Source organism: Macrotis lagotis, chromosome 6 (genome assembly GCF_037893015.1).
Source record: "Macrotis lagotis isolate mMagLag1 chromosome 6, bilby.v1.9.chrom.fasta, whole genome shotgun sequence".
NCBI lineage: Eukaryota > Metazoa > Chordata > Mammalia > Peramelemorphia > Peramelidae > Macrotis > Macrotis lagotis.
This window is the reverse complement of record NC_133663.1, coordinates 226,268,824-226,287,916: the sequence shown is the minus strand read 5'-3', so window position 1 is coordinate 226,287,916 and position 19,093 is coordinate 226,268,824. Positions and strand designations below refer to the sequence as shown.

Here is a 19,093-nt window from a genome sequence, read left to right as displayed (position 1 = left end):
TTTCAACTTTATCATTTATTATCCAGGTCACAGATCTAAGGCAAATTGAAGAGAAGTTATGTGCCTAGGTTGCCTTTTTAGTATAAGGAATAGCCACAGGTTCTAGATAGTCTTCACAAGAGGCAAGCAAGATCAGAAACATGGAGCATTAGTGTGGTGGAGACACTCTTTTACCTCACCCCCTCTCCAGGAGCAGAGCAGAGTCTCAGGTTTAGCTTCTAACCCAACTAAAGCCTTCAGAGGAATTACCAGGACAGTAATTCTAGACGAAAGGAGAATTAGTAATATTGTACTCTGAACCAGCAGACCTTCCTTAATGCTAATGCTCAGATCCAAACACTGATCAGGAACTTATTGAGTCCAGATCATTAGGGCAATGATCTCACTTTTCCCTGGATCAGACTATGCTGGGAGCTCTGAAGCTTGCAGGCTCCCAGCCAGACTGTCCCTAGAGACTCAATACCCTAAGAAGGCATTAACAGGACTAGTCCAGACCTTCCATTCAGAGGTATGCATAGTCTGACCTACTGTCAAGTCCAGATTCAGATAGTAGACTGAAAAAATAAGCAAATAAAAAAAAGAATGCTATGATAGAGATTATGTTGACAGGGATGCACAAGACGCAAACCCAGAAGAAAATAATGATACCAAAATATCTACAAGCAAAATGTGAAGGGAGGAGAGAGGGAAATAATTTATTAGGCACTTTCTATGTAGCAGGGATTTTGTTAATCATTTTAAAAATATTTCATTTGATCCTCAAAACAAAACAATTCTCTAATGTAAATACTGTTATTATATCCATTTTACAGTTGAAGAAACTGAGGTAGATAAAATTGAAGTGACTTTCCACACAGTAAGTTTCTGAGGCTAAATTGTTTTCTGTTTTAGTTTATTTATTTACACATTACTAAAATAGTCATTGTAAGAGTAAACATAATCCTCCTTCCCCAAACAAAAATAGAAAAACCTCGCAAAAAATAAAGTAAGAGTAAAAGAAAAAAATGTACTTCAGTCTGTGTTCAGATATCATCAGTTCTGTCTCTGGGATGGATTGCTTTCTTTATCACAAGTCCATCAAAGGAGGTACTTCTGTATTTTTTCCCCAAAGTTGTTATTACTTGTTATATTTCCCTCCATCTATTCTTCCTTGCTCCCATTTATTTTATTCTCTCTCTCCTTTCTCTTTCTCCTGCCTCAAGAGTGTGCTATGGGGGCAGTCAAATGGTGCAGAGGACAGAGCACTAGCCCTGGGGCCTGGAGGACCCAAGCCAAAATCCTGCCCCCATCCAGCTACATGGTTCCAGGCAGATCACCCAGCCCTACCACTCTGGAAAAAAAACAAAAAAATGTGTGTTGTATTTGACTACCCTCTCCCATGATCTTCTCTCTTTTCTATCACCCACAACCCTCTCCCATCCCCCTTTTCCCCTCCCCTTCCTCTCCTTTTTCCTTTAGGGTAAGATAGATTTCTATACCCTATTAAGTGTGCATGTTGTTTCCTCACTGAGCCATTTCCAATGAGAATGAAGGCTCACTCATTCCCCTTTGACGTCCCTCCTTCCACTCTATTGCAAAAGCTTTTCTTGACTCTTTTAGGTGAAATATCTTAGCCCATTTTACCTCTTTTTCCCCCCTTTCTCCCAGTGCATTCCTTTTTCATCTATTGACTCCATCTTTATAATGTATTACACTGTGTGGTTAGGTGGCACCAGCCCTGAAGTCAGGAGTCCCTGAGTTCAAATCCGGCCTCAGATGCTTAATAATTACCTAGCTGTGTGGCCTTGGGCAAGTCACTTAATCCCATTTGCCTTGCAAAAAACCTAAAAAAAATATAATGTATTATACCTTCATATTCAGATCTCTCCTGTGCCTTGTCTAAATATGCTCCTTTTAATTGCTCTATTAATTGAAATGGTTCATATGAATAGCATCTTCCCATGCAGGAATGCAAGAAGTTCAATATCATTAAATCCCTCATAATTTGGCCTTCCTGTCCACCCTCTCTATGACCTGAGTCCTATACTTGAAGATCAAATTTTATGATCAGCTCTGGTCATTTCAACAGGAAAGTTTGAAAGTTCCCTATTTCATTGAAGGTCCAGCTTTCCCTGTGGAAGTATATGTTCAATTTTGCTGGGTGGTTGATTACCAGTTGTAAACCAAGTTTTTTTGCTTTCCTGGAACATCATATCCCATCGTATCTAAACCCTTAATGCAGACACATCCTGACTGTAACTCCTCAATATTAGAATTGTTTCTTTCTGGCTGCTTATAAGTTTCTCTTTGATTCGAAAGTTCTGGAATTTGGTTATAATATTTCTAAGAGTTATCATTTGGGGCTCTCTTTCAATTTCTCTTTTACCCTCTGTTTCTAGGATATTGGGATGATTTTCCTGTTGAAATTCTTTAAAAATGTAGTCAAGGCTCTTTTCCTGGTCATGAATTTTTGGGTAGCCCAATAATTTTTAGATTGTCTCTCTTGGATCTGTTCTCCATTTCAGTTGTTTTTCCAAAGAGATAATTCATATTTTCTTCTAGTTTTTTCATTTTTTTTGTTTTTTTTCTTACTATCTCTTGATTTCTCACCAAGTCATCAGCTTCCCTTAGCTATTCTACATTTGAAGGAGTTATTTTGTTCAGAGAGCTTTCTTATATCCCTTTCCATCTGGCCAATTCTATTTTTTTAAGGCATTCTTCTCTGTAACTTTTTGGACTGCTTTTTCCATTTGACTAAACTTTTAGGGTGTTTTTTTGTATTTTCTTCAGTATTTTTGTATCTCCTTGACCAAACTGCTGACTTGGTTTTCATGATTTTCCCACATCACTCTCATTTCTCTTCCCTAATTTTTCCTCTACCTTCCCTTACTTAATTTTCAAAATCTTTTTTGAGCTCTTCAATAGCCTGAGACCAATTCTTATTTTTCTTGGAGGCCTTGGATACAGAACTTGGCCTTTGTCATCTTCTGAATGTGTTTTGTTCCTCCCTGGACCAAAGTAATTATCTATGGCCTGGTTCTTTTATTTCTGCTTACACATTTCCCCAGCATGTACCTTGGTTTCTAGTTGCTTCTCAAGCTTTTGAGTGTTATTGGGACAACCCTGCCAGGACCTCAGGCCCTTTGAGGTCTTATGAGACATTGCTCTCCACCTGTATTCTGGTCTGTGGATGACTCTAAGCACTCCCCTCTGCCCTAGAGCTATGAAGAGGGTCCCTGCTCTATGATAACAGGGGGCCCAAGATTCTGACCAGGGCCTGAATGTAAACAAAGCACCATCCCTGTCCCAGGGATAGCAGAGAGACCTTGACAGTCTCGCCCTACCCCCTTACCTTCCATGGGCTGAGTTTTCTAGGGAGCAGCTGCTCCCTACTGGGTGGCTCTGCAGGTCTGCTTTCATTTTCTGGGGTAGAGCTACACTGGTCTGGGTTCTGTGCTCACTCTAGCAGAATATACCCACTGATCTTCCAAGTTGGGCTTGGTGATCCCTGAGTTGGGAAGTCTGGATACTGTTTACTGCCTTGAACCCAGGCTCCCTGCTGGCTGTTCCTATATGGAGTTCGTTTTAATTATCCTGGTGCACTGCTGCCACTTCCAACCTCAAGGAGACAGAGCCTTCCCACAAATCTTCCAAATTACAATGGACTGGGGAATTGTTTTACTGGGTCTTTCTGTAGGTTCTCTCTCTCTAAAATTTAGTTAGAGTCATAATTTTAAGGTTTTTGGAGTTTGGGAAGTGAATTTCTGGGAAATCCTGCCTTCATGCCATCATCTTGGCACTATCCTCCCGAGGCTAAATTTTAACTCAATCTTCTTGCCTCTGGGGCTCACTACTTTACCCATTGTGCCACCTAGCTACCTCCTAATCAAGCTTGGACACAAATTCAACTAGATTCCCTGAAAGATATTTAGCAATTCATTTTTTTAAAAAGGTTAAAATGCCTTTATGAATGAAATGAGATCTTTAGAAGAAAAAATGGAGAATCCAGTGTAGGGTTTTAGGGAATGCACACATATAGGAGGCATGATAGAGATGGAGATGAAGATGCAGAAAAAGAAACTGAGATTAAAAGTATACCAGGAGAGAGGGGTATGAAGAAAACCAGAAAACAGTATATCCAGTAGAACTTAGATAGCAATAATAAATGCAGCAGACAGGTTGAGATGGATAGGACTGAAAAGAGACCAGACTATCATATTTGGTAATTAAGGGATCACTGGAAACTTATGGAGTTTGAGATGTATAGTGTAAAGGAAAAGTTTGACCATGGTGAAATCACACCACTATCTTAGACTATCTACTTCATAAGATTTTTAACTTAAAGATACTGGGGAAATAAGAATTGTTATTCCAAATATAGTAAGACTTCACTAAGTCTTTGAACCTCAGAGATCATGAAGTTCTCAATATCTGTGCCATACTTCCTTTCCTGTACCCCTACTTTTTTATTAATGCTGGACATATGGATGTCAAATACCTATATATCTAGGGCTGCTCCCACTCTGTTGCTGGGCCTCTTATGTATTGTCCTACCCCACTCTAATCTTCAGAACAACCAAGTTTAGAACAAAGTTTCAAATTAATCATTTTATGTAATATAGAAAAGTTTTATTTTTTCCTTTTCTTAAATATGTCTTGTATTTTTCAAACCTGAATGCTTAAAACCAACCTGCTCACAAGATGGCAGCAGTGTGTTATGGAAAATCCTGGAGTTGGTGAAAATTCTTGGAATCTTAGAATCATAGAATTTTGGAACTGGAAAAAAAACCCTTAAAACTCCACCTAGTCAGATCTCCTCATTATACAGATTAAGAAACTGCAGCCCAGAAAGGTTGGGATTTTTATCATGTCACATAAAAAATCCCAGAATTCATTATGTCACAAGGCAAAACACAAGGCTCTGAAGACCTTAGTTTCTTCATCCCTAAATGAGATTAAATTATCATCTTTCAATTCCAAATATTTATGATCCCAATCAAGTGCTCTTTCCACCATATTATGGCTTCTAAATATTAAATAGGCCAATAATTAATGATGGAAGCTACTGGTAATGTAATCAATCAGATCATTTTCTGACTTCATAAGTAGTAAAGCAGAAGAGGAAAAGAGGGGAGACTTGGGATAAAGTAAACAATGTTGTGGATAAAATGAATCTGACCTTAAACAGTTTCCCTCAATCATTCATCAAAATAGTAAGAACAGTAAGTGCAGGAAGGGAGAAGTGAATCATTGAAAAAAATGTATTAAATGAAGACAACTGAAAATATGGGAGGTTTTTTTTCAGTAATTCCTTTTAGGAACAAAAACAGCTCACATATGAGAGGAAGAAATGAAGGCAACATAAACACTAAAAACTTAATACATAGTGCTTATCACAGTACTTGGCACAAAATAAAGATTTAATAACTGTTATTTGTTTTATTTGTTTTTATCACAAATATTATCTAATTTTATTCTCACAAAAACCCTGAGAAGGCAGATTACATTATCATCCTCAATTTATTTTTTTAAGAAATATTTTATTTATTTTGAGTTTTACTATTTTCCCCCATTCTTGCTTCCCACCCCCCACCCCCACAGAAGGCATTCTGTTAGTCTTTACATTGTTTCCATGTTATACATTGATCTCAGTTGAATGTGATGACAGAGAAATCATATCCTTAAGGAAGAAAAATAAAGTATGAGATAGCAAAATTATAAAATAATATAACTTTTTCCCCCTAATTTGACAGTAATAGTCTTTGGTCTTTGTTCAAAGTCCATAATTCTTTATCTGGATAGAGATGGTATTCCCCATTGCAGATAGCCCAAAATTGTCCCTGATTGTTGCGCTGATGGAATGAGGAATTTCATCAAGGTTGATCAACACCCCCATGTTGCTGTTAGGGTGTACAATTTTTCTGTTTCTGCTCATCTCACTCAGCATCAGTTCATGCAAATCTTTCCAGGTTTCCCTGAAATCCCATCCCTCCTGGTTTCTAATAGAACAATAGTGTTCCATGACATACATATACCACAGTTTGTTAAGCCATTCCCCAATTGAAAGACATTCACTTAATTTCCAGTTTTTTGCTACCACAAACAGGGCTGCTATAAATATTTTTGTACAAGTGATGTTTTTACCCTTTTTCATCACATCTTCAGGGTATAGACTCAGCAGTGGTATGGCTGGTTCAAAAGGTATGCACATTTTTGTTGCTATTTGTTTTATTTTTAAATGACGCTACCATTAGCAGGGCAGGAGAGAAAGCCTAGGATAGTAACATGGGATATATAATGAATCATCCCTTCAATTCACATTTAAATTCCAAATCAAGCACAGTGTCTTCTGTCTATAATTTTTCATACATTTATTAAACCTTTTGCAAAGAGAAAAGATTACCTAAATGTCAACTTGCTTTTCTGTTTTCTATATATTGGGTTGCAGATCTTGAGCTTTCAAGTAGTAAGTTTAACACTCTACAGTAAATGTTAACAAGAACAACTCTTGAAAGATCTTAATTTTGGTAAAGTAATATGCTTAATTTTTTTTTAGTTGAGTCTTTCAGTTGGATTCAACTCTTCTGATTCTATTTGGGGTTTCTTCTCCAGCTCTAGATGAGGAAACTGAGAGAAATAGGGTTAAATGGCTTGCTCAGGGTCACACAGTTAATAACTGCTTGAGGTCAGATTTGAACTCAGGAAGTTGAGTCTTCCTGACTCCAGGCCCAGGTTCTCTATCTACTGTGCCACCTAGCTGCCCCTACATTTAATTTTAATGTACTGTAAAAGTCAAACAGGAGGTAATGAGATAAGAATTTGTTTGCTTATATGTAGTACTCCATTTTGCTACATATGATGGAAACTGGAGCCATTCAGGGGTAGAATATAAGTAAACAGCATTTCCCAATTTTAAACACCAATGTACTTTAGAGGGAACTTGGAGCTTACCCAAAGGAAGTTAACCTTATGTTTGTCTCTTCATGCTAAATCAACCTTCATTCTAACTCTCCTATTGGGAAGATTTATTATGTACTACACTGCAAAGATTTATTATATATTACACTACTTATGGAAGAGAGGTAGTTGAGTCATCGATGAGAATTTATCAAACATCTCCTATATGCCAGAAATTCTGTTAAAGTTTTTCAGTTTTCCAATTCATTTCAATTTAATAGGCATTTGTTAATGTTACAGGCAACAGACTTGCCTTTAAGAAGTTCATATTCTATATATCTTAATTTATTTTTCTTTTTATCACCCACAATGCCTTGCATATAGTAAGGTACTCAACAAATTCTTGTTGAAATAAATTGATTTCTTCTTTAGTTAGCAGAGCATATTGAATAGGATGAAACAAGATCTGAGAAATATTACCTTCTAGTTCCTAAAGAGCTATCTGTATGGTCCACCACTGATGCAGATACACACATATACATACATGCACACACGTACTTTGCACATTCAATTTGGGAAATGGGAATTCAATAAATATAGGGAAGTAGGTAAGGAAGAAATAGAGGAAGAGTAGGAGGGAGGGAGGCAGAAGAGGGGGGAAAAGCAAAAGAATATTATATTTTTTATTAGTAGAAGAATTAGCTAATAAATTATCTAATAAATGTCTAATCTAATCTAGTTACAAGTTTTACTCTTTAAATATAATGATTTAGGTTCCTATGGTCTTCTCCAAAAGATTATTCTCACTATAATCCATTCTTTCTTGTAGTCTTCATTATCCTCCTAGCTACTGGTTCCTTCTCTGCTGCCTACAAACATGAGAGTCTCTTATTTTTAAAAGCCCATACTAGATCCTAACATTCCCAATAGCTAAAGGTCTATCCTCCCTTTCTCACTCAGACTCCTTGAAATAGCTGATTATACTTGTTTCCTTTTTTTAAAAATTTTTTTTCTCTCCTCTCTTGCTTTACTAGATGCTCTATGGTATGGCTTCCAACCTCATAACTCAACTAAAATTCTCTCTCCCAAGTTACCAGTGTTTTCTCGAGTGCCATATCTAATGATCTTTTCTTAGTCTTCATCCTTTACCTCTCATTTGTATTTGACACTGACACCCTTTCATCCTGGATACACCCCATCTCTGATCCTCCCCTCTTTAGTGCCACTGTATTCTAATTTCTCCTACCCAACTGACTTCTTTCTAGGTCTTTTTTTTTGCTAATCATAAATTCATGTCATTTCCCTTAACTGGAGGTGTACTCTAAAGGTGCTTTCCTTGGATTTCAACTCTTTTCTTTAACCTTCTCCTGTGTGTGTCTGTGTGTCTGTGTGTGTATGTGTATCTATTTACACATGTCATCTAGTCAGTTGTTCCTTGAGGTCAGAAATTGCCCCACTTTTGTCTTCATCCCTAGTACCAAATGCGGTATTGGGCACATTGTAGATCAGAGAAATTATGTTAGAAAATAGAGTAACTTATGTCTTTTTATTTTTCAGTATATAAATTATGTATTTTGTTATAAATATATAATTTCATATTTGCTTAATAATTAATTAATTAAAAATTCATATTCAAGGGGAAAGTATTAGTCACTTACATACATATTTTTCATAGACTATTCATAATGTTCAGAACACCTGGGAACCTCAGAATGTAATTTAGGAAATGCTGGTCTACATGACATTACCAAAGGTAATGAAGGGCAAGGTTCCCTAACAATATAAACACTAAAAACGCTTTTGGGACAATCCTCCTATTACTTACTTGTGCAATTAAAGTACGGAGAGCAAGGAGACGCCCTTGAGATGCAGCTTCATGAAGTGGGGATCGATCAGCCCAGCAATCTGAAATACAAAATTAAAGCTGAATAAAATGATGCTCTTATGAATTATTTGCCCTGCCAACTTGATGGGAGAGGATATTTTGGAGAGCAGAATACAAAGACACCCACTCTACAGTTTGTTCTAAAAATGAAACCCTAACCCTACCAAGAGAATTTCAATAGAGTTCATTAAAGGTTGGCATTGCTAGTGCATAGCCAATCAGCTGATCCATTTCAAAATTGCATTTTATCATTCTCATCACAACTGAGATAGGAGAATTGGAGGGGGAGGGCAAACTTTGTGTCATCATTATATGATGTTTAGTACTTGAACACAGCTCCAAATATGGCTTAAATAGGGAGTAATTCACCTCAACATATTATTATACCTATCTTTCTTGCCACTCCATGCTTTCTTCTACCTACCAAAAAATTTAACCAGCATATTTATTTTGGTTTTTATTGCCTGGTGTAACCTTATTTCATTTGGCCTAAGGAGATTTGACTAGGTGATATAGGTTTAGTCACTCAGGAGACTCTATTGTTATAATAAAATACAAAATGGAAATCTTCATTATTTTTACAATGTTGAGGAAGAAAAGTGACTAGAATTGTTTTTGTTCAGTCTTTTTCCTACGTGATTTCATTGTGCTTGGTTTCACCTATGTATAAAATGGAGATAAGTAAGATTCCCAGTAGAAAAGTTGCAAAAATATACTATTTCCCTTCACATGACTTCCATCAGTGAGTGAATAAATATTCAAGTGCTTACCATATCATTTAAGGGGTACAGGGACTAGAGTTCTAGATGGAAAGTCAGAAAGCCACAGGGCCAAATCCTGCCTCAAATTATTTGCTGATTCTATAACTCTGGACAAGTCATTGAACATCTTTCAGCCTCATTTCCTTATATGTGAAATGAGTAAATTAGTATAATTTATAGGGGTGTGATGAGTCAACCGAGATTATTATGTTAATTGCTTTGTAAATGCTATATGTATTATAAATAAGCTATTATACACACCTATGCCATTTTACTTATCATCCAACATTCATTATTTAATTAATTTTACATGATAAACTAATATTTAGTGAAACATGATACTGTAGAATGTGTTAGATGCCAAGTCTGCAGGGTTCAAATACTTCCTTAGACACTTACCAATTATGCTACATTTAGCAAAATTCAGAACCTCTGTTTATCTATAAAGGGGAAATGATAATAATTCACAAAGTTGTTTGTAAGGCTCAAATTAGAAAAAATGTACTTGAAAGAACAAATATATACACCTATGACAGTTTATTTTCTTTGTTTCTGAAAGGAAAAATTCAAATTACAAGTTCCTAATCCTCTCTTTCATCTCAGTAAAGCATGACTAACATACAAAGAAGCTACATGTTCTCATTAATGGTGTCCAGCTTTTACATTATTTGATGCTTACATTCCTACTTTCTCTTGGGTCTAATCTTACCAGATTTTTAGCAATGTCACTAAGACACAGCAAATGCTACAATTACTGTGGAAAGCTGGTAGAGCAGTTTGACATGTCTAATTGCTCAATGTCTGCCCTGCCTAAGTCTCTCTCAGAAAACAAGCTAGCCTGTTTAAATAGCCAAATGAGAAGCCAACATCTCTGTTTCACTTAGCAATTCATGTCACAGAGGAAAATGTTATTCAGTTTATGAAAGGAATATTGAATTTGTAATCAAAGGACTTAGGTTTAAATCCATTTCTACTACTTGCAACTCATGTCATGTTGGAAAAAGCTTTTCTGAATCTGTTTTCTTATACATAAAATTATTGGATTAGATAAAATAATAACTAAAGTCCCTTCCATATAATGCCATGATCCAAATCCTTGATTTTGAAATAAATAATCTTGGCATTTAAACAGGAATAGAGTATACAGAATAGATAAATGGTCCTGATTCAGCAAGACTTATATTCATATCCTTTCTCAGAGATGTCTTGAGTGAACCTGTACAAATCACTTAAAACTCTCAGAGCTCCAATTAAACTGCTTAACAATCACAGAGCCATAATCAAGTGTATAAGAGTATAAATTGCAGAAGAGGCCATACTGCCTGGGTAAGTGAATTCTTCTGTTAGAAGTTGAGCTCTTTGAGGAAAGGGTGGATTTTTTTTTTGCCTTTCTCCATATCCCTGGAACCTAATACTGATCCTAGCACATGGTGTTTATGCTTAGTAAATAGTTATTGACCTGTTGACTATTAGAAATTTTTCACCAGAGATTCTTTACAGCAATGAAATCAGAGGTCTGGAAATGTGAACAATAAGCTACGGAACTAGATATTTTCTCTGATCCTGACAACCTCTACGATATGTACAAATAGGAATTAAACACCAATAATAAAGCAATCTTAACTCTCATCATGGTCTACGACACCAAGAATCCAAATGAGGCAAAACCTTAATGAACTAATACCAGAAAAACCCAATAATCCTAACCCCTGCCATACTCACCAAGGACTTCCTTCCTTTTCCCAACATGCTCCCAACAGCAAGATTGAACAAGATGACCCATTCTTTTGCAACAGAACTTAACTCCACATTCTAAGCTCAATCTCCCTTCTCCCAGTAATAAAAGATCCAAATGGCAGACATTTGATCAGGCTGAGAGAACAAGGAGAAATATAACAGCAAAGACTAGTAATTCACAGAGTTTTAGCCAGAAAAGAGAGGAACAAAAGTAATGAGGGCAAAACACATAGGGATATAGCCCAGTGTAAAACTTCACTAAGTCTGAGGGAGAGTCTACCTAGCATCTACCTGGGGCCAGTTGTGGCCCCCAAGAAGTAACTTTGGGCAGAAATTTAAGCTACTGAACAGTGAATGACTAAAATAAAAAACAGACACTTTTAAGATCCAGTTACTAAGGAAACTGTCAACAAAAGGGAAGGAGGCAGAAAGTGAACAGTAGAGTAAAATGAGGAGGGGAGGATGGGAATTGAAATTACCAAAGATCTCAGGAGGAAGGAAACTGAATTAAAGACAATAAGCATAAAAGATAAACCAACAGGGGATATACTAATAGCAAAGGAAATGTGGACTCTAGATCAGGTACAAGAATATAGAATTCTTTATAAAAATTATTGCAAGACAAAATAAAATAACACCTGATACAGCAGAGAATACTGAGAAAAGAGAATCTCTTTAGGATGCTCCTGAATGGTTTAAAAGAGAAAAAAAGAATTTGAAAGCAGAATTAGCAGGTAGAATAAAAAAAATGAATTCAAGGTGATAAGCCACATCAAAACAACAAAAGAGAGAAAAAATGACTCAGGATGTAAAAAAAGTGGAAGTGAAGGATAATTTTGGAAAAATAGAAACAAAAAGCAATAAAATATATTTTTTAAAAAGGATGATCTTCATATAAACAATGATTTTGAAGACAGAATGCATGGATACAACTTAAGGATTACAGAAGAACACAAGTCAAAAAAACCCCATAGAAACAAAAAGAAAAGTATGTACCATAAAACAAGAAATAATATGAGAAAATTGCCTAGAAGTTTTGGACTCAGAAAACAAAATACCACTTGGAAGAATACAGAAATCACCTCTAGAGGTACCACAAATTCAAAGACATATAAGGGTTAAATTTAATGATTCCACTGATAAATAGCAAATTCTACAAAAGACCTTCAGTCAAAAAGTAAAGTGAATTTGAATAATACAAGATTATTCTGCATTCATCATAAACCATAGGAAAAATTAAATAACATGTCCAAAAGAACAAAAGGGCTCAAGATACAATCAAAGGTGACTTAACCTGTAAATCTGAGCTTAATTATTAATGAAAAAGGAGGAATATTCAATTTTTAAAAGACATGTGAAGAAATTATTTGCTTCTTACATACCTCACACAATAGAAACACAGGAAGGATAGATGCAATAACCAGGAACAACAAAATAATAACAGCAAGACTACATAGATTTCTTTCTAAAGGCAGACAAAGTGACAAGAATGAAATCAAAAGTAAAATAGTACTGATGGTGGAGAAACAGGGCTAAAAACCCATGGACTCAAAACACTCTACCTATGGGTGAATCAGGGTGTTTTTTTTTTTTTGTAAAGCTAGGTTATTAATGGAAGGGAGCATTAAAAAGGGTGAGGGGAGTTAGAGATAGAAGAGATATACCCCAATTAAGTTAAAGATTAACAATAAAGGGAAATTTAACTCCTTTAGTCTCTGAGAAAGAAGAGAGCCTATAGAAGGTAAGTAAGGGGACAAAGGTATTGCTGGAAAATATTTTTAGCTAAATGTTTCAGGGGTTAAAGCAAAGGTGAAAATTCACTTAAAAGATCAACTCTGACCCAAAAGAATTTAGACAAAAGAAATTTATGCATTACTATGAATATTAAAGCAACAAGGAAATTGAGCAGTTACTTGAGCTTGTTTCCAAGGGAAATTAAGGATAGTTGCAAGGGCATTGCAACTGCACAGGTAACAACAGCCACCAGCAGGATAACCAGGCTGAATCAGCAGTCATCAGGAGATATGGCCAAGGTTATATAGGGTACATTCTGGGAAAGGAATAAGGGAGGATTCAGGGTGTTGCTAAGGAGAGATTAAGAAACAGGTAACACAGACTGCACATGTCATATGACTGGGAATGTCCTGAGGGGTCAACTTTGAGTCTTTAAGTAATACTTACAAGGTGGGATGGGAGAAGGTACAGTAGCTCAGACTTAATCCTTACAGGTTAGGGCAGGGATTGCCCAGTCCTTGCCAGGGAGCAAGGTACTTCATTTAAGTTCACTGACCTCATTAAAAGGGAAGGATTTACAAAGAGGGAAAGAAAGGGTTAGTGGTGGGTAGAGAGACCACTAATGAAGGTTCCAACTGAAGAAGAAGGTATTTTATATAAAAAAGCTTAGAACCTTAATAATGGTTCTTTTTTTAAATTTTTATTAAAGATATTATTTGAGTTTTACAAGTTACTCCTCTATCTTGCTCCCCCCCCCTAGAAAGCACTCTGTCAGTCTTTGCTTTGTTTCCATGTTGTACCTTGATCCAAATTGGGTGTGATGAGAGACAAATCATAACCTTAAAGAAGAGAAGAGAAGTCTAAGAGGTGACAAGATCAGACAAAAAGATATCTGTTTTTTTTCTAAATTAAAGGGAATAGTACTTGAACTTTGTTCAAACTCCACAGCTCCTTATCTGGATACAGCTGGCACTCCCTTTTGCAGACAGCCCAAAATTGTTCCTGATTGTTGCACTGATGGAATGAGCAAGTCCTTCAAGGTGGAACATCACCCCCATGTTGCTGTTAAGGTGTACAGTGTTTTTCTGGTTCTGCTCATTTCACTCAGCATCAGTTCATGCAAATCCCTCCAGGCTTCCCTGAAATCCCTTCCCTCCTGGTTTCTTATAGAACAATAGTATTCCATGACATACATATACCACAGTTTGCTAAACCATTCCCCAATTGAAGGACATTTACTTGATTTCCAATTCTTTGCCACCACAAACAGGGCTGCTATAAATATTTTTGTGCAAGTAATGTTTTTACCCTTTTTCCTCATCTCTTCAGAGTATGGACCCAGCAGTGGTATTGCTGGGTCAAAGGGTATGCTCATTTTTGTTGCCCTTTGGGCTTAGTTCCAAATAGCTCTCCAGAAAGGTTGGATGAGTTCACACCTCCACCAACAGTGTAGTAGTGTCCCAGATTTCCCACAACCCTTCCAACAATGATTATTATCCTTTCTGGTCATATTGGCCAATCTGAGAGGTATGCGGTGGTACCTCAGAGAAGCTTTAATTTGCATTTATCTAATAATTAATGATTTAGAGCAATTTTTCATATGGCTATGGATTGCTTTGATCTCCTCATCTGTAAATTGCCTTTGCATATCCTTTGGCCATTTGTCAAATGGGGAATGGCTTTTTGTTTTAAAAATATGACTCAGTTCTCTGTATATTTTGGAAATGAGTCCTTTGTCAGAATCATTAGTTGTAAAGATTGTTTCCCAATTTACTACATTTCTTTTGATCTTGGTTACAGTGGTTTTATCTGTGCAAAAGCTTTTAAATTTAATGTAATTGAAGTCATCTAATTGGTTTTTGGTGATGTTCTCCAACTCTTCCTTAGTCATAAACTGTTCCCCTTTCCATAGATCTGACAGGAAAACTAATCCTTGATCTTGTAATTTGCTTATAGTATTGTTTTTTATGTCTAAGACCTGTAACCATTTGGATCTTATCTTGGTAAAGGGTGTTAGGTGTTGGTCTAATCTAAGTTTCTTCCATACTAACTTCCAATTATCCCAGCAGTTTTTATCAAAGTGGGAGTTTTTATCCCAGTGGCTGGACTCTTTGGGTTTATCAAACAGCAGATTTACTGTAATCATCTCCTGTTTTTACACCTAGTCTATTCCACAGGTCCACCACTCTATTTCTTAGCCAATACCAAACAGTTTTGATGACTGATGCTTTATAATATAATTTTAGATCAGGTAGGGCTAAGCCACCTTCCTTTACACTTTTTTTCATTAAGCTCCTGGCAATTCTTGACTTATTTCTCCATATGAATTTACTTACAATTTTTTCTAACTCATTAAAGTAATTTTTTGGAATTTTGAATGGTAGGGCACTAAACAGATAGTTTAGTTTTGGTAGAAATGTCATTTTGATTATATTAACTCTACCTATCCATGAGCAGTTGATATTTGACCAGTTATTTAAATCTGATTTAATTTGTATAAGAAGTGTTTTATAATTGTTTTCCTTGTTAAATAGACTCCCAAGTATTTTATATTGTCTGAGGTTACTTCGAATGGGATTTCTCTAGCACTTCCTGCTGTATCTTGCTAGACATATAAAGAAAAGTTGAGGATTTATGAGGGTTTATTTTATAACCTGCAAGTTTGCTAAAATTGCTAATTGTTTCCAGTAGTTTTTTGGATGATTTCTTGGGATTCTCTAGGTAGACCATCATGTCATCTGCAAAGAGTGAGCGTTTTTGTCTCTTCCTTCCCAATTCTAATTCCTTCAATTTCTTTTTCTTCTCTAATTGCTGATGCTAACATTTCTAATACAGTATTGAATAGTAGTGGTGATAATGGGCACCCTTGTTTCACCCCTGATCTTATTGGGAATGCCTCTAGCCTCTCCCCATTGAATATAAGGCTTGTTGATGGTTTCAAATAGATACTGCTAATTATTTTAAGGAACAGAGCATTTCTTCCTACACTCTCTAGTATTTTTAATAGGAATGGATGCTGTATTTTGTCAAAAAGCTGTTTCAGCATCTATTGATATGATCATATGATTTCTGATAGATTTGTTGTTGATATAATTGTATATACTAACAGTTTTCCTAATATTGAACCAACCCTGCATTTCTGGAATAAATCCTACTTCATCATAATGTATTTATCCTAGTGATGACTTGTTGTAATCGTTTTGCTAAGATTTTATTTAGGATTTTTGCATCTATATTCATCAGAGAAATAGGTCTATAATTTTCTTTCTCTGTTTTAACTCTTCCTGGTTTAGGTGACAGCACCATATTGGTTTCATAGAAAGAGTTAGGCAGAGTTCCATCTTTCCCTATTTTTCCAAAGAATTTATATAGAATTGGAACCAATTGTTCCTTAAATGTTTGGTAGACTTCACTTGTGAATCCATCAGGCCCTGGAGATTTCTTTTTTAGGGAGTTCAACAATGGCTTATTGAATTTCTTTTTCTGAGATAGGGTTGTTTAGGTATTTAATCTCTTCTTCATTTAACCTGGGCAACTTATATTTTTGTAAATATTCATCCATTTCTTTAGATTATCAAATTTATTGGCATAGAGTTGGGCAAAATAATTTTGAATTATTACTTTAATTTCCTCCTCATTGGTGGTGAGTTCACCTTTTTCATTTATGGTACTAGCAATTTGGTTTTCTTCTTTCTTTTTTTTTTAATCAAATTGACCAGAGGTTTATCAATTTTATTGGTTTTTTTCATAATACCAACTTTTGATTTTATTTATTAATTCAATAGTGTTTTGTTTTCAATTTTATTAATTTCTCCTTTAATTTTTAGCATTTCTAATTTAGTATTTAATTGGGTATTTTTGATTTGTTCTTTCTCTAATTTTTTTAGTTGCATGTTTAGTTCATTGATTCCCTCTTTCTCCAATTTATTCATGCAAGCATTTAGAGCTATAATATATCTCCTGAGTGTCACTTTGAATGAATCCCATAGGTTTTGGTATGTTGTTTCATTATTATCATTATCTAGGATAAAATGGTTAATTCTCTCTATAATTTGTTTTTTGGTCCACTCATTTTTTAAAATTAGGTTATTCAGTTTCCAATTTGTTCTGGGTCTATATCTCCTTGGCCCAGTATTGCATATGACTTTTATTGCATTGTGATCTGAGAAAGATGTATTCACTATTTCTGCCTTTCTGCAGTTGATCAGTAGGTTTTTAAGTCCTAGTACATGGTCAATTTTTATAAGTTCCATGTACTGCAGAGAAAAAGGTATATTCCTTTATCCCCATTCAGTTTCCTCCATAAGTCTACGATATCTAATTTTTCTAACAATCTATTTACCTCCTTAACTTCTTTCTTGTTTATTTTATGATTCGATTTATCTAGATCGGAGAGTGGGAGGTTGAGGTCTCCCACTAGTAGAGTTTTGCTGTCTATGTCTTCCTGTAGTTCTTTCAGCTTCTCCTCTAAGAATTTGGGTGTTGTCCCACTGGGTGCATATATATTCAATATTGAAATGACTTTATTGTCTATGGTACCTTTTAGGAGGATAAAGTTTCCTTCCTTATCTCTTTTAAAGCTATCTATTTTTGCTGCTGCTTTGTCTAAGGATTGCTACCCCTGCTTTTTTTATTTCAGCTGAAGCAAAATATATTTTGCTCCAACCTTTTACCTTTACTCTATATGTATCTCTCTGCTTCAAATGAGTTTTTTGTAAACAGCATATTTTAGGATTCTGGTTTTTAATCCACTCTGCTATTTGCTTACATTTTAAGGGAGAGTTCATCCTTTTCATATTCAAGGTTATGATTACTAATTCTTTATTGCCCTCCATGCTATCTTCCCTCCATTTGTATTTTTCCCCCTTCTCCTCCCTTTATCCATATTCTCCAGTATTTTGTTTCTGAATACCACCCCCTTCAGTGTGTTTGCCCTCCTATATCAAACCCTCCCCTTTCTTTCCCCTTTCCCTTCCCTTCCTTTTGTTATTTCCCCTTTTTCCCCCACTCCCCTTCCCTTTCTCCATCCCCCCTTCCCTTTTAATACTTGAAAGGTTAGATGTTTTATAAGTTAACTGAGTATGTGTAGGTTGACTTTAAGCCAAGTCTGATGAGAAGAAGATTCAGGTGTTTCTGCTCTGTTCCCTTCTTCCCCTCTATTACCATAGGGTTATTTTTGTACCTCTTAGTGTAATGAGATTTACCCCATTCACTCCCCTCCCTCCTCCAGTCTCTTTCCTGTCCGCCTTTTTAAGGAGGTAGTGTTTTTTAGATCATTCTAAGTCACAGAAAATTCTGAGTGTCTGTCCCTTCTAATTCAGTATTTTCTATTGAATAGAGTCAAAATTCCTGAGCGTTATTAGGGTCTTTTTTCTGAAGCGCCGTTAAAGCCAGTTATATCTCTTTAGATAGCAGTCTCATGGATAGGTCATGAATGTCCATCATTTCTGGCTAGGTATATTCTCTCTGTTAGAATTACAGTTCTCAAGATCTATGAGAATCATTGTTCCCCCCATGCTAGGATATAGCCACTTTGAATTTACTGGATTGCATTTTTTTTTCCTTTTACCACCACTATTTTTATTTTTACCTTTTCATGTGCCCCTTCAACCTCCTGTTTGATGTCCGAATTTTCTGTTTAGCTCTGTACTTTTCATCAGAAACTTTTGGCATTCTTCCATTTCATTAAATGTCCATCTCTTTCCCTGGAAGAGAAGGCTCAGCTTTGCAAAAAGTAGATTCTTGGCTGCATCCCAAGCTCCCTTGCTCTTTGAAATAGCTCATTCCAGGCCCTTCGATCCCTTAATGTTGATGCAGCCAGGTCCTGTGTGATCCTTACTGTGGCTCCTTGATAGTTAAATTGTTTCTTTCTGGCTGCTTACAGGATTTTCTCTTTTATCTGATAGTTCTGGAGTTTGGCCACAACATTCCTTGGTGTTTTCATTTTAGGATTTTTTTCTGGTGGGGATCGATGTACTCTTTCAATAACTACTTTGTCCTCCTATTCCATGATATCAGGGCAGTTTTCCATCACTAGATCCTGTAACATTAAGTCCAGGCTTTTTTTCTCTTCAATGTTTTCAGGAAGCCCTATAGTTTT

General features: G+C 35.9%; 1 protein-coding gene across 7 annotated transcripts in view; it reads right to left on the bottom strand.

Moving 5' to 3' along the window:
- ASB11 (ankyrin repeat and SOCS box containing 11) overlaps positions 1-19,093 on the bottom strand; it is a 138,844-nt gene that overhangs the window by 105,970 nt on the left and 13,781 nt on the right. For all 7 annotated transcript variants that reach the window (XR_012469612.1, XR_012469611.1, XR_012469613.1 and 4 more), the window contains exon 2: positions 8,702-8,781. Coding sequence is in view for 2 of the 7 variants with exons in the window: in XM_074192409.1 (XP_074048510.1) it covers positions 8,702-8,781 (80 nt within the window). In the remaining 5 variants the exon portion in view is untranslated. The remainder of the gene's footprint in view (positions 1-8,701; positions 8,782-19,093) is intronic.